The sequence below is a fragment of the Micrasema longulum genome, unplaced genomic scaffold (assembly GCF_059751315.1).
Source record: "Micrasema longulum isolate JH-2025_06_02 unplaced genomic scaffold, ASM5975131v1 h1tg000464l, whole genome shotgun sequence".
Classification (NCBI taxonomy): Eukaryota; Metazoa; Arthropoda; class Insecta; order Trichoptera; family Brachycentridae; genus Micrasema; species Micrasema longulum.
Window position 1 is genome coordinate 210,746 of NW_028277662.1, and position 25,491 is coordinate 236,236.

General features: G+C 35.3%; 2 protein-coding genes across 4 annotated transcripts; one reads left to right on the forward strand and one right to left on the reverse strand.

Annotated features, from left to right (window-relative positions):
• Positions 1-1,462: 1,462 nt before the first annotated feature.
• Positions 1,463-12,921, forward strand: LOC148281417 (RNA-binding protein 5-A-like). 2 transcript variants are annotated; one of them, XM_088226733.1, is made up of 3 exons: positions 1,463-1,620; positions 1,792-3,681; positions 7,223-12,921. In XM_088226733.1, exon 2 carries the CDS (start codon positions 1,847-1,849, stop codon positions 3,674-3,676), a length of 1,830 nt encoding a protein of 609 aa, XP_088082859.1. In that variant the 5' UTR covers positions 1,463-1,620; positions 1,792-1,846; the 3' UTR covers positions 3,677-3,681; positions 7,223-12,921. The 2 variants fall into 2 exon arrangements, with proteins under 2 accessions (XP_088082859.1, XP_088082857.1); XM_088226731.1 differs by having other exon boundaries at positions 1,792-12,921.
• A 999-nt stretch (positions 12,922-13,920) lies between these two features.
• LOC148281418 (uncharacterized) lies at positions 13,921-21,853 on the reverse strand. Of its 2 annotated transcripts, XR_015822368.1 has the most exons (4): positions 21,297-21,853; positions 18,807-19,016; positions 16,294-16,473; positions 13,921-14,526 (listed from the first exon to the last, which is right to left on the reverse strand). XR_015822368.1 is itself a non-coding variant. In XM_088226730.1 (3 exons), exons 1-3 carry the CDS (start codon positions 21,600-21,602, stop codon positions 16,357-16,359), a joined length of 633 nt encoding a protein of 210 aa, XP_088082856.1. In that variant the 5' UTR covers positions 21,603-21,853; the 3' UTR covers positions 13,921-16,356. The 2 variants fall into 2 exon arrangements, 1 of the variants encoding a protein (XP_088082856.1); XM_088226730.1 differs by having other exon boundaries at positions 13,921-16,473.
• Between the last annotated feature and the right edge of the window lie 3,638 nt (positions 21,854-25,491).

The window sequence follows — 25,491 nt, forward strand, 5'->3', positions numbered from 1 at the left end:
TCTTACTTTGTTACTCTTACTAATAATTTTACTCTGCAAAGCGTCCTTTTTATTGTGAATAAATTTACAAAATATATCATTCAAAATGATGACGGATAGTGAAAGTGATAAAGAAATAATAGTACCTCACCGAGAAACTCGGAGGCTTGGCAGCTAAACCTATTCCGAAAGTGAATTAGACAATAACGATCATTTTTTAAGTGATAGTGATAATAATTTATAATATGACTCTTACGAAGAGCACGAAATCGAAGAAGCTTTTTCTAAAGTATTTTTGGATCAATATCGAGCTGATATACCTCATTTACGTTTTGTTTGTAGAATAGAGTTTGCATAGTAATAATTACGTTTTGTTAGTAGAGTAATAATTACTACCTAATGAACAGCTAAAACATTTGAATTTCCCATTGCTGTGGGCACCCATTATAATAAATGAACAAATGATTTTTTTAATATTCAAACGTCCTAATTGACAATCATTAGGTTCCATGGTAAATTATTTTTATGTTTTATGGCTCTTTAATTATTTGTTTATATTCTTAATTATGGGGTTTTCCGGTGATATAGGGACCTCACTAGATAAGAGTTATTAAAAGTAAAGTATTTAATTAGTTATTCATTACGGAAGTAGGTACTGGGGCTGAAATAGGTACGAAACTAAATGATAACCCGTCGAATAAGTAATTTGTATGTTTTGAAAATGTTTTATACCACTGACGGTTAAGTGCAACAAGCAGTTCCCGAATTCATTTACCCTTTTGGGGATTATGACGTCAGCATCAGTCTAGTTGGAACTTTATGATAGGGATTAACAACAACGATATATCGTTGTTTAGCAGTATAAGGGTTAATACAAATAATATTCTAATGGCCATCGGTTTGCGAATTATTATTAAAAAAGGTTATGTTTTCCCCAGCGCAAAACATGGGTCAATATTTATTGTTAAGTTATTATTTTCAATAGACAGGGTTTTGGAATTCCGGGTAATTTACCGCTCGGTCATTTGAATTTAACCCAAGGTCGTAATTGACATTAATAATGGACCAAATATTTGTAAATACCTAGTAACGGCTCAAGTAAATGGGGATTTATTTTAATGTATTTATTTGTAAAGGCGGTAATTAAAATGGGGTTCTTTTCGGAATCAGCTAGCATGAACTAATAGGTTATATTTAAATGCATTATTGCTGAGAAACCCCAGATTAGAGAAAACAAAAGAATGTATTGGAAAATTATATTTAAATTCGTATTGAAATATTTTGAAACATCACCGCGTTTTTTCCCAATACAAACAAGGTTGATTTTATAATCTAAAACGAAAATACCTGCTTATTTTTACGGGGACAAAAGATTTTAATGCCGGAATATTTTAAACAGGTATGTTTAGCTCGTATCAACCTACATATTTCTCATTCTCATTCTCAGCTCGTAGTCTATGGTGAACCGGATTTTCTCTTTTCGTTATTGTAGATATTAGCAGTCTGTGGTTATTGTTCCAGGTTTTGCTTACGGTGTTGCAGTCCAGTACTTTTTGATCAAATATAAATTTAATGATAAACGAATGGGTGGCGCCGATTTTAGCGGATTTAACCAGACATCGATCTTCGTTTTCGTATTAGGTAAATAATAATAAGGTTTCCCGAAGATAGCGAGATGGCGGATGTCAGATTAGTTCGATCGTAATCCACCCGCCGACGCCGACGGCTTCGCGGCGTTCACGAATGGGAATTTGGGTCGTACATTGCTCGAAGATGCGGTTTTTTAATAATCGAATGTTTGAATTTTTACAGGCGTCAGCTATCGCTAACAGATTGTTCGAAAGTCGAAAGGGAGTCAAGATTGAGAATGGCGCACAGGAGGCGCGGTTACGGGGACCGACGCGGGATGCGAGATGAGGAGTACGCGCGGTCGCCGGAGAGCTACGGGGGCGGAGAGGAATATTACGGGGACGAGAGAAGGAAGCGTCTCGACTCGAGGAACGAGGGAACGGGGGCGGAAGACGACTACTGGGTCGAGGTGGACCGCGCTTCCAACTCGGAGGAAGAGGAGCAGGGGAGCGAGCACGAGCGGCGCCGGGAGCGTCGGCGGCGGCGCTCGCCCGGGTGGGAGCGGGGGCGGGAGCGCGGGCGCGAGTGGCGGCGGAGCCCCGCGCGGGACCGCAGCCGCCGGCGCCGGCGGGACGGCTCCCGGGAGCGCTCCCCGCGGTCGTCCCCCGTGTCGGACTCGGGCCTGGGCGAGTGGAACTGCCGCTGCGGGGCGCTCAACTTCAAGCGGCGCTCCACGTGCTACCGCAAGTACTGCGGCGCCTCGCGCGACAGCGCCGTGCCCGCGCCGGCCGGGCAGCCCGCGCCGCAGGCTTACAGCGCGGCGGACATCCCGCGCCTGGCCGCCTACAGCGCGCGCCTGTACGCCACCAGCCCGCAGCAGCGCGCCGCCTACTTGCGCTACTACACGGACTACTACACGCGCCAGCTGGCGCCGGGCCCGGCCACGGAGGCCGACCGCGCCAACGCTGCGGCCGCCGTGGCGCAATCGGCGCTCAGCCAGATGCAGGCGCGCGCCGCCCCCGCGCCGCCGCCCCCGCCGCCGCCGCCGCCCAGCGGCTCGGACGGCCGCGTGTTTCCCCCGCCCGAGCCCTCCGCCTACCTGTACGACGAAACCTCCGGCTACTACTACGACCCCGGCACGGGCCTGTACTACGACGCCAACACGCGCTACTACTACAACAACCAGATCAATCAGTACTTGTACTGGGACGCCGTCAAGTTCACGTACTCGCTGGCTAGCTCAATAGCGCCGGCCGCTGCCTCCGCCGCCGCTGCTGCCGTCGTCCCGCCCGCCCCCGTCATCTCCGCGCCCCCTGCCGAAGAGCCGCCGACCGAGGGCAAGAAGAAGTCCGGAGATAAGCCGGACAAAGTGAAAGTAGCCAAAAAAATAGCTAAAGACATGGAGCGATGGGCCAAAAGTATGAACAATAAAAAAGAAGCAGCACGTTCTAACAGTCTACCGGAAGCGTCGAGTTCTCACTCCGCAGGTACTTCGGTTTCGGCGGACATTGGCTTTTCTGTGTTGGAACGGCGCGCGGCACCGGTCGTGGCCTCTGCCCCTGCCCCCGCTACGCCCGCTCCTGCGCCCCCACCCACGCTGGTGCCTTCGTACGGCGCGGGCAGCGACAGTTCGGGGGACGAGGGAGAAACCACCCTCGACTGGAGCAAGCTAGCCTGCCTGCTCTGCAAGCGCCAGTTTCCCTCGCGAGATGTGATGGAGAAACATGTTGCCATGTCCGATTTGCATCGCCAGAATTTGGAAGCCGCAGGCGGGGGGTACAGAGATAGAGCGGCGGAACGCCGTAAGAAGTACGGCGAGGATTCGGAGCCGGTGGTGCGCAGCGCGCGTCCCGAGCCGGCGGTGATCAGTGCGCCGCGCGAGATCGGCGAAGACAATGTCGGGAATCGTCTTCTTCGCAAGATGGGTTGGAGCGCTGGTCAGGGGCTGGGCCGCGAGGGGCAGGGGCGTCTGGGTCCCCTGGAGGCGGCGCCCGCGGGTCCGGGGGGCCTAGGCGCGCGCAGAAGAGGCATCTACACCGCGGCGCCCGGAGAGACCTATCAGGACTGTGTCAAGAAGCTCACCATGGCCCGCTACCAGGACCTGATCGGATCCGAAGGCCAGTCCTGAGCATGGTGAGATCGTTATTTTATCATTATAATATTGTTTTTTTGTTTGCAGGAATTGTATCTGTACTCTTTAACTGTCGCAAGAAGATGTGCGGAAAGTATGGAATTTTGGTCCGAACCAATTGAAGATGTTGTTATCTCGGTAACAACACCTAAAAAAGTTTGTCGTATGTTATGTCCAAGTCAAGAAAACCGATATTGTAACCAGACAAATATTTTATAGTACTCTTTTATAGAACTCTTTACATGGGGGATTCATTCCACAGATTCCGTGTACTTAAAAACGACATATGACAATGAATTTGTATTTGCACCACAACTGGCTACAGACACGAGGCGAATGGTGAATTACCAACAGCTTTGACCTCGCAAGCTTGACAAAATCAACGTTTTAATAGGGTGTTTTCACAAACCGTAAATAACCTCAGTAATAATGCGTGGCCCACTTATAGAGATGCCATTTTGCTCTAGAACAAAAGTGTTCCAAATTTTTGGTTTAACAACATACATGTATTGGACGTTTTCGTCGCTGTGCTTGCTATTCTCGACCTGAGTACCCACGGCTCATTATTCTGCCGCAAACTGTAGCTAACTGCGTGATTGATAGTCCTAGTATAGTTTTTGTACGTATGGGAGGCTCTGTAAGCGGCGGAGCGTTATTACTGTGAGGGAATATCGTTAATAGTTAAAAAAAAAATAGAACCGATATTTACAGTTCTAATGGAAAATTTATTAATGTATAAAAACATGTTTACATTCATAATTTTTGCTTTAACATGTTTGCGGGCACTTTTTTCTTATAGGATCCGCTCATATGGGCACATATCATAACTTTAAAAAAAATATATTTATCTTCCGATTTCACCGTAGTTGATAGTTTGAAATTTTACTAAAATACTGGGACTTTTTTGTTGCCGATTGTTTTACTATAGGGACTCAGTATCTCCTATAATTACTTCAGTTTCATGAGGCTATAGCCATCTTTTCACTACCAATGTTTTTTGGACTATAATAGCTGTCATTTCCTGTTCCTAAATGAGCGACACTATTTTGGCAAAACTGCCAATATTTTAAAAACGAGCATAGCACCTAAAACAGCTGTACCGGTAGTAATCAAAAAGACTTTGAAAATAATGTAAAGGTACTCAAAATTTTATTATTTGAGTTGCCTCGTAACAATTCTGTTTGCTGACAATCTTAGTCTCTACACTTCCCCCCTCTTTCCGCACATTTCCTTATGACAGTCGACTTGTACATGCGTGTTATTTATTGATTAATTTTATTATCAAGGTTCAGAGCAGTCCAAGATTTCCCGATGTGCAGATCTATTTTGACGATTGTATTATGTGTACAACTTTGCTTCTGCCATTTTTTTCCGAAATTTGAGCCCTTATTGTAAAAAACTTGCAAATGTTCACAGGCAAACAAACGCCGTTCAACATCTCTCAGTTTCAATGTGTACGGCACCCAATTTCCTTGCTTCTGAATCATTACCATGGTTTTAAGGCTTTCTCAAATCGCTTGTTGAGTTATTCCCAATGAATGAGCCAATTCTTCTTGACTTAGATACGAGTCTTCATCAAGTAATGCCTCCAATTCTGCATCTTCGAAAATCTTTTCTCTTCCACCACTATGGCCGTCTTCGACGTGAAAATAACCATTCTTAAAACGTTGAAACCACTCACAACACGTTATTTCACTAATAGCGGCCTCACCATAAGTATTTGAGAGCATTCAATGAGCCTCAGCCGCATATTTCTTCAAGTTGAAGCAGGAACCTCTTGCGAATGACGAGAATCTGGCTTGTAAACTGACATTTTCAATCGAGAATAATTTTATGATGCAGACACAAATCGACTAATGTTTCTATGAGGTTATGTTGACAGATGCCCAAGTTTATTGCATAACATGTATGATCTACTTATTTCGACCACTATTTACCGCTAAAGCCATCTACAGGAAAACGGCGGAATCAAAGTTGTACACCTATAGATTTTGGATCAACATATAACATAAATGAAAACTAATTAAATTACTAAAATTCTATTTCAGAAGCATTTCTTTAGTGGAAGTTAATTGTAGTTTGTTTTACATTAAATGTATGACGGAATATCCCAATAATTGAAAGTTTCTTATATATTACAAGAACATAAATGAGTACACGGCAAGAATGGCCTCATCAACAAATAACTAATTTTACAGGGGAGCAAAAAAAAGAACAAAAACCTTGTTTGTTTATATATTTGATAAAATAGGTTTTTAATTCTGCCATGCAATCCCTAAACCGCCGTAACTCAAAAAATCCACTTTAGAGGAAAATGCAAAAAACTTTTCAAACAAGTAAATCGCAATGATATTGATGAACACTTCAGCTTTTTTAAATTTCAGCATAAGGCTATTGTCATAAAAAAAAAAGATTTTCAAAATCATCGCATTCGTTATGCAGACAAAAAGTTGCCCAGTAGTTGTAATGCAGTATTAAAACTTGATACTGCAAAAAAGCTACTTTTAGTTATTATTACAGCCGAAAGTGCAATATTTCATATTGCACAAACTCAATCAGAAGAAAAAAATGGCGTTATTATCTGAAAATTGAAAAACTACAATAAGTCCATTTTAGCTGTCTACCCTTTAAATATTTATTTTTCAGCTATAAATAATAGTGTTACCTTTTTTGAAAATCATACCGTCGATGTTAGTAAAATGTCAAAATTAGGTTCTTGCTTATAAATTTTGACTCGAGTCATCAATTTAATATAAATTATATTTCAGTGTATTTCTCACCCTGATTGAAGATCCTGCTGTTTCGACGAAACAACAAAAATCATTAGTGATGATATTGACAACAGAAAACAAAATTATATTTTCATCTTCAAAACACCTTGAAGACGATTGATGAATATTTTTTTAATGTTTATTTGTCTTATCCTAATTTGACGAAATATTTTATTTTCTAAGTACCTGCCTCTCTAGGTGAGTCTGTATCGAGGCAGGTATTATGCTTTTTGTTAAGTTAATTGGTATTTAACATAATACATTATAAATCGTATTCTCCGCTAACTGCTCCGAAAGGTTCATAATCCCCTTTTCCTATTAGAATTTTTGTTTCTCTGAATTTCTGGGACAGGCTGTTTGACAAGCTGCTGAAGACTTAGTCATATGAATTGATGACATTGCTGTCCGTATACCTTTAGGAATTTACATTAATGAGTTCCTTACCTGAAGATCTCGTTTTTGTTAATTTATTTAAAAATTTGCCAATGTTATTTAATCGCTTTCAGCTTTTAATGTGATGGGATTAAATTTTGCCCTATTTCTGTTACGCCTTTTATAAGTGCCTGTGAAAATATTTTCTCAAACTATGCATGGTATAGTCAGTGAGTTACAAGCTTTGTGCCCGTGAACACATCATCAAGAATAAGGAATCCGTGGCCAGGATGGTCAAGGGAATGTGGAATACTTGGTTGGAAAATGGGGGATACTTTGGTTGGAAAATGGATCAGGTTTTAGAGTGGGTGTTGATAACATTTTGTGGTTCCTATTTCAGATAACCGAGACATAGACATGCAATGATCCTGGCCAAATTTGGAGTGACTAGCAACATTCTCCAAACCGCTTTTGTATTGAATAAATGTGTCGATTATTTATTATATATAACGTAAACATATTCTCAACGTTATTCTTCGAGCAAAGTTCTTCCACGAGAGTACTACTTCCGGTTAGTAAATAAAATATTTTTTCACGGCTCTGAAGCTTATACCCGTGCAAATTGATGGCACTTAAATGAATAAGAAAACAGATTTCTTAATAAAGAAAATAGGACCTAGTGTCTCGGAGTCAAGGATCAGAGGTCCGAGGTTCTGACCCCGCTCTACCACGGCTCGGTTCCCATTTTCTAGTACAGTTATTTACGACTAGTTAAAAGTGCCCCCAAAACGGACATATTTGGGTAAATCATAAGAAGGCAAATATTTATTTTTAAACTTATTTTATTTATTAATCCATTTGTATGTTCAGAATGTTAATATGTTCATGAGTGCGTTTGGTTACTATGCACAAGGTCTCTGGTTCAATTCCCGACAATGTTAAAATGTTTAAATAAAATTGTGTTGACTGAAATATTTCATAGTTCTAAAGCTTAAACTTTTCACATAAAAAATAATGTTTAATGAATAATCTCAAAATGATTTATAATTTTTTTTATTTCTGACTTTCCCTTTTAAGAGTTAGTAAACTATTGTGATCCACAAACATTTTTTGAAAAAATAATGTGAAGATATTAAATTATAGTAATAAAAAATATTCATTAAAACAATGATTTCAATCTATGTTTGATTTACAAAAAAAAACTATAATTGTAATTTAAGTGCCATCATTTGGTAAGTGAACTTAGAAATAATCTTAACTTTTTTATAATCTGAATATTTTAAGTCTGATTTAAATATTAAGTATGAGAAGCTACAAATTTTAGATTCACATTTAATATTAGTACTGTTAATATATGAAACACAGTATTAGATGTAATACAAATCCGCTAACTATAATTTATGTACAAAATAATAATTGTAAATGATCAAGCAAAACCTTGTTTTTTTAAGAAGTAGCTACCGATTGACTTTTATAATATCAATGTAAATAATACGCAATAAAAATGTCTAATTCATACTTTAAATTATGTAAGACAAGTCTGATATATTTTTTATTCCGTTATTTATTTTGTACTCGGCACTTGCTTTTTACAACAAAAAAAATAGATAGCTAAATTTTAAGTATATATCACATTTTATTACATTAAATTAAATTTATTTTAATAATTAGTTAAATAAAAAATAAAGTTATTATCTACTAAAGTGGAACCTCTATATTTGTCATTAATCTGTTCCCGGGGGCATTAACGAATATAGTTTATGATTAATATGGAAACAATTTTTCCCATAAGAAATAATCTAATTTAAGTAAACTGTTTCCAACTCTTAAAAATGGTGCAAAAATGTTTAAATGTTAACTTTATTGTACTAAATAGATATAAATTTAAGAACAAGAGTTGCTATCAATCAAAACAAAACAGCCAATAGTAATTCCAGTTCTGATCATGGGGCCAGCGCCAGTGTCGGCGGTGGGAGTGACGATGAACATGGAAAATACTAACGAATCTGAGGAAAAAAATTGACATCAAAATGTGACAATTATCCAATATTACAAATTTGGGGTTTGATGAATATATGTCGAGGTTCTACTGTATTTTTATCTGTAAATAAGATTTCTCAATAACTCATTTGGTTCGAATACTTTTTGGCAAATTCAATCTTTGTTAATCGTCTAACAAGTTAAATGTAGTTTTTAAAAGCCACTATGAAGTCCATAGTTTTTTTGTAGTAATCAAATTTGAATAAACATCTTAGCATTTGATAGAAGTATTATCAAATCGGTTTTTGCAGTATTTATTTTAAATATCGCCAGTCTCAAGTCTTCAAAATCAAGATGCAACATATTCAGGATTAGAACTTTCCGTGGAAAATTGAGATACGGAGTCTGCAACTATCTACTGGATCGAACCTGGATTAAAATTGAGATCCGCGTATAAATTATAATTACCGTATATTATATTTGATATCAAAAATTCATTTGATAATTAAATATGATCAACCAATTTAAGAACATGAGTATATGGAAACCAGCAAAGGCTGCTAACCTATATTCCAACAAAGATTATAATTTTAAAGGAAAGATGTCAATAAAAATATGTCTGAGCATATTTTTTCAATTGATTCGTTCACTTCCAAACCTTTCTGTAATGGATTTTCAATAAAATCCAGAAACTTTAAATAGAATTTTGATCGAAATGCTTCATTATTTAATCAAAATAATATGATGCTTATGTTGATATTTCAGAAAATGGAAAAAAAAACACTCGATTCTGAAAAATTATATTTTTTTATAGAGGGATTTGCCAACCAGTAGCTTTCATAGAGGTGTTTAAATTAATTGAAACAAACAACAATATTAACGCGTTTTGTGCATTAAAGGTAGTTCTACTTGCGCGCCCGACTGGTGCTTATTGGCGGGAAGGTTAGAAATACCCGCTATGCCGGCTCCACTTTAAAGACAGGAAAGATCGATCTACTCTCTTATATTTATTTTTTCTGACCTCTACTTCCTCTTATTAGACTATGAAATCAGTATATGTTGAGTGTGCATTCAAAATTTCACTAAAAAATAACTGATGTTTTAGGAGAATTAGTTTTTATATTGAATCTTTCGCTGATTTTTGCCCGCTGCGTTTACCAGTTACATTGTAGCGAAGCCCACATAAAGCATGTAAAAAAAGTAAATTAGTAAAAAGTCTGATTGAAAAATATACACATTTATTTTAATCGCTACTAGCCTAATTTACAAGCTGGGCTCCTTCATATCTGCGACCGTGGAAACTTTTTTTATGTAGGTACCTGTGCCTTGCGACATTATTATGAGTCCCAAATATTTAACTTTGGGACAACAAAATATACACTTCTTACAGTTTGCGTTTAATTGAAATTCTTTAATCTTTTGAACACTCAATGTAAATTGCCAAAATGATATTCAAATGATGGTGACAGTGTGATTATATCACCCAAATAAGCCAGGATTTGTATCGAATTGAGTTTGATATGAAATCAGTCAATTGCTTAATCCAAACGCCATCGTAGTGAAGCGATAAAGCTCAAAGGGTGTGATGAAGGCTGTTTTGTCTTTATCTTTCTCATGCACATCTATTTGCCAGTACCCTGCGTGGAGGTCAATCGTAGACATGTACTTCTATTGTCCCGCAGATTTCAATAAGCCATCCATTTTTGGTAAAGGGTACGTGTCAGGAACAGTTATGGCATTAAGCCAATGATAATCATTGCACAATCGCCTGCTTCCATATTTTTTGTGTACCATCACTACGGGAGCTGCCCACGGTGAGTCAGACTCTTCTACCACGCCCTGGGATAACACGTCATTGATTTCTTGCCTATGTTCTGTTTGTCGGATAGGTGGCAGCCGATATGGCGCAACGGCTATAGGCTGAGGGTCGTTTGTTTCAATGTGATGTTCCAGTTTAGTAGTTGAGGAAAGGATGGTTAAGAATACTGACGTGTGTTGGTGTAACAAATCTTTTAACTGCTCCCTTTCTGTATGACTGAAGTGGGTCACCTCATCATCTCATAGACGTATTTCCCCAGCTTCCGTGTGATGGAGTTCTCCTGTTGCCACCCTTTTGGGGGAGTCATCGAACAGTTCATATGACATTTTTCAATACTTTCCTTATCTAATGCACCCGGAAGACTTCATTCAGTTCCTTCATCTTGACCCATGGATCTTTTTGCGGCGGAGAAAGTCTGATTGGGCTAATGCCTATTGGGGGATAATACACATTTCATTCATATTCTGGGAGAGGCTGACTGATTAGTTGAGCTACCTTTAAAGGCACGCACTTTCTTATCTTTCCATCTGGACTCTATTCCTTAATACTATTACAACAAGACCTGGGGCGTGTGCACGACTGTCTCCCTGTTTAGCGTATTATTAGTTGTCAGTTTTTTTTTATTGAAAAAGACCATGGTCTCTGCGGCAGGTTTGAAAAAAATTCAGCTTTCTCAATAAAGTCAACACCCAGCAGCGTGCTGTGGTCTACAGGCGGGGAGTACAAAGAAGGTGGTCAGGATTTTCCTCCCCTTTAGTTCCACAATCATGGTTACTGAATGTACATCCCGTCGTCTGGGAATTTTGTTGGTAAGTGTGATATTTATCTTCTGTTCTCTTAAGACATACCCACCCCTCTTGAAACACTGGTAAAGGTGCGATGCTGCCTAACTTGTATCAATGTGTGCAATGCCTTTGATGTTATCTATGGTTGTTTTCAACACTGAGCGTGGAGAGCTTATATCGTCCATTGTGTTGATTAAACATAAGTCTGCTTGGCTAGTACCAGTATTGGGTCCTGGTTGACTGTGCGCCCGTGGGATATTTTTCCGCACCCGTAGCATGAAAATGAGAGGGGAACCGCCTGCCTATTGTTTGGTTGGGGTTGGTGTCTGTTGTGAATCGTAATTTTGCTTCTGCTTTGTGCGGCAATCGCTGACGTGATAATCATTGCGATGACAGAATGAACATTTGTTTTGTTTCTTTCGCTCTATACTGGGATCATCTCGGTGGGGAGTGCGAATACAATTTTGGAATATTTTCCTCCTCTAGTTAAAGCAGTTCTTGATGCATTCCGCTTTGTCTTATTCGCTGGTTCAATTGTCCGTAAACCATGTCGATTTGAACACCTTCCGAGTGATGGTGAGGGCAACTGCATTAGTTTTTTAAAAAATAAATACGTCTGTTGGAGTACCCATAAATTGAATACTGCTAAATAAGTCAGTAAATTTTATGCGCTGGTTTTTTCAGTGCTAAGGTGTGTTTTAGGAGATTTGTAGCTTCCTCCCAAGAGTTCACATTCCCTCTTTTCTACCATGTCATCATGTAGCGGCTTGCCCTGTTTACAGGAGGAATAGTCCTTTTAAAGCATTCTTATCTTCAATGTTTTTGGCGCTCGCAAAGATCGATGATGCCGCGATAAAAGGCACAGTGCTCCGCTCGCGGGCAGAAATAGGATACAATAAATGACGTCAGTTCATTATTTTTAAAATATATTTTTGCACCTCTGTTAAAGCATCTATTCTGGTTTTGATAGCTCCCCCCAAGACCAGTACAAGAGCACAGTAAATTAATTTCAGTGTTCTGTAATCGATGGCATTCTGTAATTCCTGAGTGTTGTAAGAATAGGATAGCGATAAGCGATAAATATATAACAGTGGGTGCTACAAGTGTAATTTTTTCTCTGTAAAATTACACTCAAAACATTTTTTTTTCCATTTTTGGTTATAAAGGGGTTTGGAATTAATTGACACAATTCTTAGCTTTATCGCAGAAGTTCAAATTAAATAGTTGATCATTTTACTTTAAAGAGCAATACCTTTTATGAGATTTACAAGTCTTCCAAATATGGACTTCTCGCTTTATTAAAAACATGTTTAAAACCTAAAATATGTTTTTAATTTGACAAATCTAGAGCTATGCTTATAAGTTGTACCTCATAGTTATTTAGTAGTAAGTTACAGATGTAAATAATGTATTTTTCCTCATTTCCTTAATTTAAACCCTCTGCTACTTTTGTTTCAATTACAATTGACAATCTGTAAGAATCCATAAAAATTATAAATAAATATTGTGGAGTAATTATTTGTTTTATTTCTGCTACTTTTTCTTTAAAATGTTCCATTGGTTTGATGATGAGTGCCGGTTTTTTTTTATTGATCACCTAAGCTGTCCTAAGCCAATAACTGCATACAAGTATTTATGGCAAAATGGATACAAAACGGTTAAATTGCTGTTAGGTATCACTACGACAGTACTCAGCAATTTTTAAGAGATAAAACCTAATATTTACCTAGCATATTCAGTATGGCCAGCCTCGTGATTTAGGAAACGTAGAGAGCATTAACACGCTTACGGCACACAGACCGCTATTATTATTATTAATGAAAATTTATTTAGTAGTATTTTTTATATGTATATTTTTACTTAAAGGCCATTGTTCAATAAGTATCCCAACATGTCTAGCAGATACAGAGCACAGGACGGTTGGGATTCTAGTTCCTCGATTTCAATTAATTGATATAAATAAGTGCTACAGATATGGAAACAATTCGGTTGAGGTTAGTTCAGACCAAAATAAAAATTTGGTGTCCATTTTACTGTATTGGGTGTCATTATTTTACAACAAAGTAGTCAATAATTCGTAACATCTTCATTGTACACTGCAAATAGCGCAAGCAGCCACTGAGGTATTAAATACAGATAATGTTTCATAGAACGATATTTTGAAATTATATAGGTGCGAAGGTTTTCATGGTCACTGTTATCAATATGTTTCTATTTTTGGATTACGAATAATAAAAGAGGCAATTGAAATACACAGACATCCAAATAACAAACAAATACAACGGGCTTAAATTAAACTTAACATGGTTACCAGCACAAACAAATATTTCATGCTCCTGCCAACCATAAAATAGATTTGATGCTGATTTGATTTGGACCTCGGGCGTGGTAGGTGAATGCATTAATCACTACCCTTCCTTTTTCAGGATTTTTATCCAAGATTAGCCATCAAAGGTAAAGTATCATTAGTTATCACAAAAACAAAATATTTTTTATAAATAATCACACAAAATATTCTTGTTTACGCAATTGGTTTATTACAAGTCAGTACAGAGGCAAAACACAACACTTAAAGATATACAAATATGAGTATAATATAAGATAATAATAAATTTGTGACATAGACACATAATATGGGGTATCCATCGTGGATTACCTAATATGAGTAACAGAGGTCAACATCACTTACTTCAAATGGGAAAGTTCAGGTTTCCGAAATCGACAGCAAACTAATTTATGAAAACATTTGCCTGGAAAAATATCCTCATTTCCTAGAGTGAGTGAAATAATATAAATAGAAGTGATCTGGACCTCCCAAAGTTTGGACTTCGTAAGTTCAGTAATTCGTTAATCTAAATTAGCGTTTCCCAACCGCCTTTCCGCAGACCAGTACGTTGAGATTTTCTGCTGGCCCGCAGAAATACTTTTCGCCCACTTAAAAATTTCTGTACTAAAAAAAGCATCATTTGTTATTTCTTTACCTATTAAATATAATATTAAAAACCAATAAACAAAATGCTACATAAATAAAAGTTTTTATACTTTCGTTAACGGTTTGCAATTTTTTTTTTCCTATTTTCGCAGGCTTAAAAAGGGTGAAATTCCACTTCAACTGCAAAGCTTGGTTCATATAGAAAAGAAAAGAAAAGAAAAGAACAAAATTAGACTTCCATTTAGGAAAAAGGCAAAGTCACAAAATTCAATTTTATTTAAAGCAATTAAAAAGTATTACGAAATGGAAAAAAATATTTATGAAGAAAAAAACATATCAAAATTTAAAATAATGGTCAAGACATATGTGATAAACAATTTATAAATTAAATATATTTGCAATGTTATTATTAGAACACACAACAATATGTATGATATGTGTGCCCTACTTTAAGATTTAAATAAAATAAATAAATATGAGGACAATACAATAGACAAAACAATATTGTCTTGTCCCTGTTTCAAGAACAGCCTCGACTGCGCAGGACAGGACTATAGGAGAATACGAGTTTGCAAAAAAAATTTCTTAAATATAATAAAAAGGCATTTTTTTGCCAACATTATCGGCAGAAAAAATTGCAGGAGCGACGCGTACACTCTCAGCAAGTAGCTGTTGTCCTACTGTCCTGTCCGTGCGCCATTTTTTTTTCCTCTGAGACAATGTCAGTCCATTGTCCTGTCTTCCATATTTCTGTTCACACAAGGAGAATAGGTCTGATGCTGGGACATAATAATATTGTATTGTCCTTTTGCGAATGTTACGTAAAGCCTGTGGTTGTTGAAATGTTTTAATAATGTTCATTTGTTGAGTATAATAAATAAATTAAATAAAATATAACTACAAACAATTCTTTAGAGTGTATTTGATTTTTAACTGTTTTTATACTTGTTAAAGAAATTTCGCTATACAATTACGAGTTTTATTGTTGTATAATTTTGGACAGCGCTAACCTTTCTCATATTGGAATTTTAGTGATATATCGAGCCACGATTGCCAGAACATTGTAACTGACAGAAACAATATTTTACAGGAGAATACTTTATCTTCATAATTATTAAGGAATGTACTTTGAGACCTAAATTTTGTTTCCATAGTCTTAATTATGTAGATGTCTGTTACCCAGATGCTAATTCTGAACTGCTTGATAAGTTAGAACGATTGCAGAATGTTAGTGTACGTTATATCTTTAATCTTCGCAAATTTGACCACATAACCAAATATCGCACGCAACTACATTGGCTCAGTATCAGGCATAGACGAAACATTCACATTATTGACAATATTTTGAATAATCACACTTTGTGTTTTATACCGCTAATAATTAATACCCCTTTACTGCTCTAATTTGTTTGCCTCCTCTTTCACAGTAGTAGCTGCTCGATTGTGGAATAATTTACCCACTAATGTTAGAGACTTTATTTACATTTCAATCAAGATTGAAATGTCACTATCTAAATGTTTGAGTTTTTCCTTTCTCCTTCTTTCCATCCTATCACCTCTCCTCTCCTCTCTTCATAGTATAGTGTAATTTTTTTTTGTATAAAATTCTGTTGAAATATGTCCATATACTTGTAATTTTCTCAAACTAAATGGTTTGGGTAGGTAGGAAGAAATTGCCTTTAGGCAATATGCCCACCCTTATATGCATATAAATAGTATATGTATGTAAAGTGTAAAATAAATAAATTCCTTAAAAATTAAGAAGACACAATATTCTCCCATGAAATATTATTTTTGTAGGTTACGATGTTTTGGGGATCATGGGTTAATATCATCAAATTATTTATCAAATCCACTGTTCTATAATACTGCTTCCTGCGGTAGCTAGAAATACTTAAATAGACATTTAAAACTGATTTATAAGAAAATATCCAAATACATTGTGTGATCAGTACCTTTAAGGTTACAAGTCTTGTAATATAACTTAGAAATACATTTGTATAAAATGAATCACATTTTTATACGAGCATTTGATCTATTTCTGTTTGTATGTTATCTCTGGCGATGTCTTCGAATTTCTCGTGAAAGATGTCGGTTGTGAATATTTTCGGGATGAGAAGTAATGTCTGCAGGACCTGCCGGAAAAAGTTGTAAGTAGCTATTATTATCAGTGAAAAAGAAGGTGGCGCAAAAAATGTGGAAGTGTGTAAGTTTTCTCTATTTTCACCCAATAGTATCTGCATTGTGGAAAAATAAGAATGTTTATTTATCTGCATTTGAAAAGAACATCGCAGACATTTAAAATAAAAATAACTGCACATATAAATAGTGTAGCGAGAGATTTTTTTGAAAAATATACGTAAATCAAAAAACCTAGTACTTTATATAATTGGCACACATATTATTTATATTTTTTAATGTATTTCATTGCTTTATATTTATATATTATACTATATTATTTATGTTTAAGTAACATGTATTCTTGGCACATATATTATATACTTTAAATTTGTATAATAACGATTTTTAATTTCTTACATTTGATTAGCTAGGCATTTATAATTAAGTAGTTTTAGTTTTTCTTTTTATTGTTATTGTTTTATTAGTATAGGACTACTTATTTTTATTTATTTATTTATTTTTATTTAATTTTACAATACGCCCAAGGGGCATTTACAAAAAATATACAGTTAAGTACAAACATAGAGCGTAAAAATTTAAAAGATAAACAATGCTTTTTTGTATACATTTAGAAACAATAAGAAGCATACTGCCATGCAAAATAAAAATTGAAACTTTACATAGTAAAAAAGAAAAAAATAATTTCATATGGATATAATAAAAGTAATTGAATTAAAAAGCAAATTGTAAATAACTTGTAAAGATTTCAAACAAAAAAATAAATACATTTTATGCTCTAAAGATAAAAAATCTCCATCGTAGAACAGGTTGAGCCGTGTTAGCTGGAGACTATCATAAACAGAGAACACTCCATTTTCATTTTACATTTATTAGTAAAAAAAAATATACAATTTTTTTTTATGAAACAAAGGGATTGACAGAAAAATGTGTGTGTAAATAGATTCCAATTGTGTATTTTTCTTTGGATTACAACTTTCAGTGTCATACTTTATGTTTTCATGTGATGGGTATGTTTGTAGGCATTTATTATAATTTAGTATTTTAAGTTATCTGTATGAATTACATCATCATCATTCCCTTTCCGCACCTAATGGTGCCTATGCATTGGTACACCAATCGCAGTGTATCTTGATATTTTTTTTGTTACATGAAGATAAACGTCTTTCTTTTATAAATCTGTTATAAAATATTTTTTAAATAATAAGTAATGCGTTTTTTTCAATGAAAACATACTTCACGCATATTTACTATTTAGAAATCCCACCAGTCGCTAAGGTCTGTCCCACCAGTCACAAATTTGTTTTGTTTTCTTTCTACAACTGTTCTTTTATTTATTTGTTTATTTAAATCTTTAAATATAAATAAAAGTACTTAAGCGGACTTATTGCTGAAAGAAATATCTTTTTCATTTTTCATTTTTGAAATTTATTTTCATTTTCATTTATTTTTGCACCACTACAGGCCAGTAGGCCCAATTACAGTGGTGAATTACATCACAGAACACCCAGGCTTGAGAAAAATTCATTTTGATTTTTGTGTTCTCACCGGGAATCGAACCCGGAACCTTCCGAGCGTGAGTCAAGCGTCTTGACCACTACACCACGGAGGCCGCCGATCTTCCATCCTCATTCCTTTTTCGCACCTAATGGTGCATTGGCCACTGCATTGGTACACCAATTTCAGCGTATCTTGATAATTTTTGTTACGTGAAGGTAAGATGATCAGTCTTATGCTTCAGGTACCAGTCCAGGGACTATGAAATAATCTGGTGTGAAAACACCCTTTAAAATAAATATTTCATATCAACCATGTTGGGAATCGAACCCGAGACCTCTTGCATGATAGGCAAACGAGCTGACCATTACACCACAAGGCTGACCCACAAATTACCTATTATAATGAGCAAATTCAGTCAGTCTCATCTTCCTCGTAATAACCAAGTATGACTGTATTTCAAAAACCATCATATTCGATTTATTTATTTATTTATTCATTAGCAAATCACTCCATAATATTACTATTTTCTTTTACAGAACAGCTCGGGCAGATGGTGAAAAATTGTCTTGAGAATATAAACCCGCTTAAAATGAAGTATTAATAAAAACTATTGTATACATATTTGTATATAAAAGTGTACCAGGACCTTGGGCATGATACGAGACGACTACGAGGCGGACTTATCTTCACTCAATTATCTTTTTTAGGGTTTTTAGCAGAGAGTAGCTATAGAGTCGAAAACAAATCCAGGCTTCCGGTTGTATTTCTCACACAGAATTGTATTCTTCATCCGCATTAATATTTACAAAAAAAAAGATTGATGAACAACCTTAAGTCTGAGGCTTCTGTAAAGATGGACAGGTTGCTGAGCGTATTCCATCTCCACGTCGGCGATGTACTGGATGTACTGCGCCGAGGGCAGTCCCAGCGGAGCTAACTCCAGGTCTTGGAAGAATGCCTCGGCTCCCGCAGAGTCGGCCACTCCTCCTCCCTCTCTGCCTGCTCCTAGAAGACCTACCACCGAGGATATGAGACCTTCCTGGAAAGAGAATAACACAATTTACCCACAGATGAAACTCAACAAGAACTGTGTGAATAGGGTATTTTTTACAGATATTGCGTCATTTCGAGGTCTTTCAGAAATAGTATCAAATGTAAATTTTACATAAACGTTTAAATTTAAAAAGTTAAGATCAGCCCTGTCATATTTTATTAGTTAGAAATCTTTATTTATAATTAGTAAATATGTAAATAGTGGAATAATCGATTTAAAAAAAAAACAATCATTATTTTTACAAAAAAATAATAAAAATCATCATAAACTATCAAATAATACAACTTTCAATATTAACAAATTACAACAGGGATGTGGCCACTTAAACCAGCCAATGACAGGTCATAAGCCCTGTAAATGCCTTGACTTCCATATTCCCTTATTTAAGGTATTCTCCATCCCTGTTGTAATTTGTTAATCTTAATGACCGCCGAGGGGATGAAATCCAGTCTTTTGTCTATGAACATTTGGACAAACTCAAATATTGTAACTTTCAATATTTTGTGGCCCCTCTAAAAAGAGGCAAAAGCCTTAATGACGGTAGCAATTTGAAACGGCATTAATATAATTAAATGGTAGTTTCCAAAATCTCTTCGTCCCTGTTGATATACATATATGTATACACTAGATGCAGCACTAAGCATCCATCTTGTGTTCCACTCAACTAAGGTTCCGGAACTTATCGTGTATTTGGTGGGAAATAATATTTTTAAGCGCAGTGGTTAGTAGATGCAAAGCAGCATAAAAGAGCGCAACACACAGCTTTGAATTCACAGTAAACTGGCATAGACAGTTAGCCTTTTTTACTCTACTATGCGTGTTGCACGGCAATGTTGATGCGGCATGACGCGACAACACTCATTTTTAGAATGTAATTTCAATCTATCATTCTATGAAGCATCATCTCTATTTAATTATACCTGTGTTCATTCCACGTATTTTCTAGTGCTTTCTTAAGCTCTTTTGCCGTCTGGGGTTTTGATCATTGCAGTTTAGCCCTAAGTTTTGCCCACAAATTTTCAACTTTTGGAAAACCTCAAAATATTCGGTGATGTGATTTCTGTGACCGCTACTGTAATCGATCATATATCCAAATATTTTGGGCGGATTTACAATTACTCGAAATAACTCATTTGTAAGTCCCGACAAATTTTATTTGTAGTATGTTGGGACATGCATGAAAGCAGAGTGGTGTATTTATTATAAATCATCATCATTCCATTTCCACACATAATGGTGCATAGGGCACTGGATTGGGACACCAATCGCAGCATATCTTAATCAATTTTGTTACATGAAGGAGGTGATTAGTCTTACGCTTCAGGCTCCAGTCCAGGGACTATGAAATATTTAGTGTAAAAACATCCTTTTAAATAAATATTTCATATCAACTATGGAATCGAACCTGAGACTTCTTGCATGGTAGGCAAACGCGCTGACCATTCACCACGAAGCTAACTTATAAATAAATGTAACAAAATAAATAAATAACATTTCCCCAAACAGCAGGAAATTACTGTGACTTTTGGATATTAAACTTCGATAGGGAGAATTGATTGGACTATCAACATTTTGTCCTAGCTTTAATTTTCTTTAGTTGTATTTTCTTTCAATTAAAAATAAATAATAAGTAAATAAATAGATAATAAATAAATTGAATATAAAATTACTTTATTTGGGAATTAAAATGTATAAAATTATTGCTGTCAGGGCCCCGAATACAAATTTCTGAACTTTAGAATATACCGTATTTTACTAGCGGTAACACGATGTTACATCACCGCGCGCAAAAGGATTATTTACCACAGTCTTTTAAGAGTTAAGAAATGGATAGTGGAGGTGGGTTGCACACGGATCGATGAGTGGATCAAGCCAAATAGGTAAAATGTGTGTACTGTTTATGAAATTTGGTCTATTGGTCTATAAAAATTGGTTATGTTTTTTATGATTATTTTAGTTTATATTGTTTATTATGTTAATGATAATTAGGTTAATTAGATTAATTACATTTTTTTATTATTATTATGTAAACTTTGTTTAATAACTAATTTAAGGCATGTTTCACATTTTGTAAAATGTTTCCCTAAACACGGGACTCCCCAGCGAGGGAACATTATTCTGTATAAAAAAAGAATACAAACAACGTAAAAGTATAAATAAATATTCAAAAAAATATTAATAAATAATGATAATATGAATTTTATAATTATTGCTAGCAGATGGGTAAAAATAAATAAAATTTGAAGGTAAAATAAAGGTACTTACATGGTCAATACCAGCTTCTGTAAAAAACTCTTTAACATGATCCACATTTTTATCTATACATCCCCCATAAACATTGGTGTCATATTCGAAATGCTGAAAAAATATAGCTAATACAAAGGCACTTCTTTCAGTTATATTATCTTTTATCAATTCGTCATAAATTTTAAACTTGTGTGCCAAAGATTCCATATTGTGGTAAATTCTAGAACTGTCTGAATACTGTGCTCGTATTTTATCCCACCATTTAGTCGCTATATCCTTAGGAACAGCCAACTCGTCTAAAACTTCACTCCAAATATCTTCCATTATGTCTATTCGTTTAAGTTATACGGCAACGTAAGGCAGTAGACTGAATCACTACCCCGAAAAACGCAAATATCGATTTTTTAGATGTCAAAACTGGGATAGAAAGGTCACAAACATTCCGGACATCTGCAAGATCAGAATTCATCATTAGGTGATCTGAAAATAAAATTCGGTTTTTAATAATCCAAATAACCGTAATTTTCTTATGTTTACGATGTTGACGAAGCCGGCAGAAAATAATTTGACGTTTGACGAACTTGCCGCTTTATTTCAAAATATTTTTTATTACGAAAATATGAACGGCGATCTGTGCGCGCACGTTCATAAATAATAAAAAGTAGATACTGTATTTGCGGGGTAAATTGTAAGGGAAACATTAAAAACATATTATTTACGTGGTATTTTATAGACACCTGCCTAGTTTTGTTAGAAATGAAAATATTCGAATTATTTTGCGTGTGCAGTAATTGTATAAAAAAAGGTAAACATTTACTACAAAATGTTTTCACATAGATTTTTCTTATTGATATGTATGCTGTTAATATGTATATATTCTATCAGGTATAGAACATTTTTTGTTAAGATTTAATTAGAAAACAAAAATATATATATGGAAAAAAATATATGCCTACCATAGAATTGTATATTACAATTCTATGATGCCTACCTATCCGACTTTCAGGGAAACAATAATACCCATGTACTTGACATTTTGTATCCTCCATTATTTTATAAGTGTAGGGTGACCGGGTCAACAGTGAACCACCCTTTTTTCTGTATCACACTGTGTCTGCAGTAAAAATCGCAGTTACCTCAAATTTTTATTAAAATGCTGAGTGTTTACTGAAGTTGCTTTTTGCATTATACTTACTTCAATACTTGAGAGGATTAAAATGTTATGTACTATTTTTCTAAAAAAGGTCTTTTGGTTCACTGTGTACTGGTATGGTACACAGTGAACCAAGCCCATGGTGAACAGTGAACCATATCGGCCAACAACTTAATCATAGTATGTAATTCATAGAAAATGATGAGCATTGATACTTTGAAATAATATAAAACATATGAAAAACATCATTTAATTTTATTTAATTAGACAAATAGCAAAGTTTATAAAACATAAAAGAAATTGTATTAAAAAAACACTTAAGCACTCGGGTATTGACTTTTACTATAAAACAGGAAAAAAATTCAGTTTAAATCCCACCTTTTTCTAAAACTAGTTTTAGGAATATAAAATTCAGTATTAATCAGCTATAAATATTTACGCCATAAAAAAACATAGTACACAGTGAACCTGTTCACTGTGTACCATTATGTTCCGGTTCACTGTGTACCATGGTGTCATATTGTTTTCACAGAGACACAAAAAAAAAAAAAAGCCGTAATTAACATTTTAAAGGCCCTCATCCATAGCCAAATAATGATTTAGCATAATTGGATTGAAATAAAATATCTAACATATCCACTGCGGGAAAAATAATCCAAAAATACTTACGTGAATAAAAGTTGGCGACAGATGAATTTTAATAACTCGCAGGTGACACAATCATTCGACAACACTGACAAGAGCAGACTGATTTAAAACTTTTTTGTGCTTGATGTGGTGTAAAGTACAAATTTTCAGCTACAATATATGAATAGTTTTGTCTGTAGGTAAAGTGGTTCACTGTGTACCACTGATTCACTGTTAACCCGGTCACCCTACTATGTACATAGTTGATTTGTAATACTTTATGTGTATTAACTACAAGGTAAACAACAATAAATAAAATAAATACTGTGTCCATCGATTTGTTTTTCTTAGAAAATAGTTCGTCAATAATGCCGTCAAAATATTGTTTATAGTCGCGGCGCACAGTGATCAATTTTTAACTTTTAACTGGAAATGAGATTTTTTTACTTCGCGCTAGTAGAAAATTGTCAGAAAATATTTATAAATTGTTATATTTGTGCCTGTAGTGTTTCTAATATATTTTTTTATTTAAAAAAACTAAAAAAAAAATTGTGAAATGAAATAAATTGATGAAAGTGTTTTATTACATAACAGAATATTACAAAATTAATATAAACAAGTACAAACATTGGTAAATAAAACAATTAAAAGAAAAGTGTATTTTTGCTGAATTAAATATTATGAATTAAATATATATTGGTAGATTTTTATAAGCTGGCGCGTGCACATACACATACGCATCGCTTAGTATCCGTGAATAAGCCCATGGTATGACATCGCACGGCATACGCATTACGAAAATAATCTCTGTCTCTTTCGCGCTCAGACGCGCTTATGAGCGTGACATGGACAACTATATCTTTATTAGTTGCTTAATCTAAAGGCAGTTGTGTATCAAGCCATGTTGAATATTTATTTTGAAATATTTTTGGTGAGCAAAAGCACAACTTCCACCTGCGACTGATGTGAGAACACAAGGTTTTTATTTGAGAATATAATTTTAGTTTTTCTGTTTCATTGGTTAGAATTATTTCATGAAAATAAAATTAGAAACATGCTTTATGGTTTAAATAAAGGTTGCTTTAGATACGCTTTTTATACTTCTTAATAATTCAAAAATATCTCCTCGTGTGAGTACTTTCCGACTCTCTGAAAAAAATAAATTATTACATTATCTGTGAAAAGCCGTAAAAGTTACTTTACCGGTATTTAACCAATGAGTGTCGCTATTCAAATAAATATTTTTTTTGTGGTACTAAGTGAGACTTTTTTTAAAACTCCGATTGAATATTGACAAAAAATCGAAAATATTATATTCTAGACAACATATTTCATAGTGCCCAAAACATAATAAATATATTTTTATTTATTTATTTTTTAATTTAATAAAGTAAACCATACTTTTTTTGGCTTAGTTTTAAAGTCTATTAACAAATAAAAATAATGTTAAAAAGAACCACTGAACTTTTTCATAATACGAGTAAAGTTTTTGCGGAAAAACCTTATTTTCGGATTCGGCTTTGTTAAGATGATATTGCGGTCGAAAGCACGATTTTTTTAAAGAAAAAGAAATGTTGGCATTCTATCTTAAAATTTACTAAATGACACATTATCAGAAAATTGAAATTGAAAAAATATTCGATGAATAGGTAAGTATTTAAATAAAGTTTTTTTTCGCTCTCTCGCAGATGTCTGCCCGAACGCCGTGCGAAAAAGACAACGTCACGTCGGACTGTTTATGCTTAGCGGAATCGACAAAATCGAGGCCTCGTTTTCCCGTTTTTCGCACCCCAAACTGATTTTTTAAAAGAAAGTATCAAAAGGAAACTGACTGTGTTGGCAAGTTTTGCTTTTCCAAAAATAGTTTGTGTACCGCACGTCCGAAGACGGCTGATAAAACTGTGCGCTTTTAAGGGTTTTTGGATGGTCCTAACTCCTATAAAACCACAATTTATTTAAAAAAATGACAAACGATAGGGATACGGCAATGAAAGATATCTATAGTGTGTAAAAGATCATTGCTTTAGTGCGATAATTCAGGGAGAAAATACGAGAACACGTTTGCATGAAGAAAAGTCAGACCGCGTATTTTCTTAATGTCACTGTTAAAAACCTTTTATTATAAAATTGGCTCCCTGGGATCAAAATAATGATTACTGACCCAATTTATTCGGCGAGTTTGGCACTCTTGTAGGTTATCATTTTAGGTTAATAATTTATTAAAAAAACTATTATTCCACAGGGAAAAGCGGAGGGAAAACATTTTTAGGGTGGTTTCCTTTTAGCCAATAGGTTGACCTCGACTCTCCTGTCAATGCCAAACGACTATGATTATAATAATTGGTTTAGTTTGTCTCGAGAGAGATCCTTCAAATAATAACTTTTGGAATACCCATTACACAGGTATGTATTCAAGTTTAGATGTTATTTACG

Bases quoted from the DNA above. Each gene is read 5' to 3' on its own strand.
- LOC148281417 (XM_088226731.1), top strand. From the start codon at position 1,847: ATGGCGCACAGGAGGCGCGGTTACGGGGACCGACGCGGGATGCGAGAT.
- LOC148281418 (XM_088226730.1), bottom strand. From the start codon at position 21,602: ATGGAAGATATTTGGAGTGAAGTTTTAGACGAGTTGGCTGTTCCTAAG. The intron at 19,017-21,296 runs GTAAGTACCTTT...TTCTCTTTCCAG, and splicing joins CAGAAGCTGGTATTGACCAT to GAAGGTCTCATATCCTCGGT. The intron at 16,474-18,806 runs GTTGTTCATCAA...TTTTTCCGGCAG, and splicing joins ACAGAAGCCTCAGACTTAAG to GTCCTGCAGACATTACTTCT.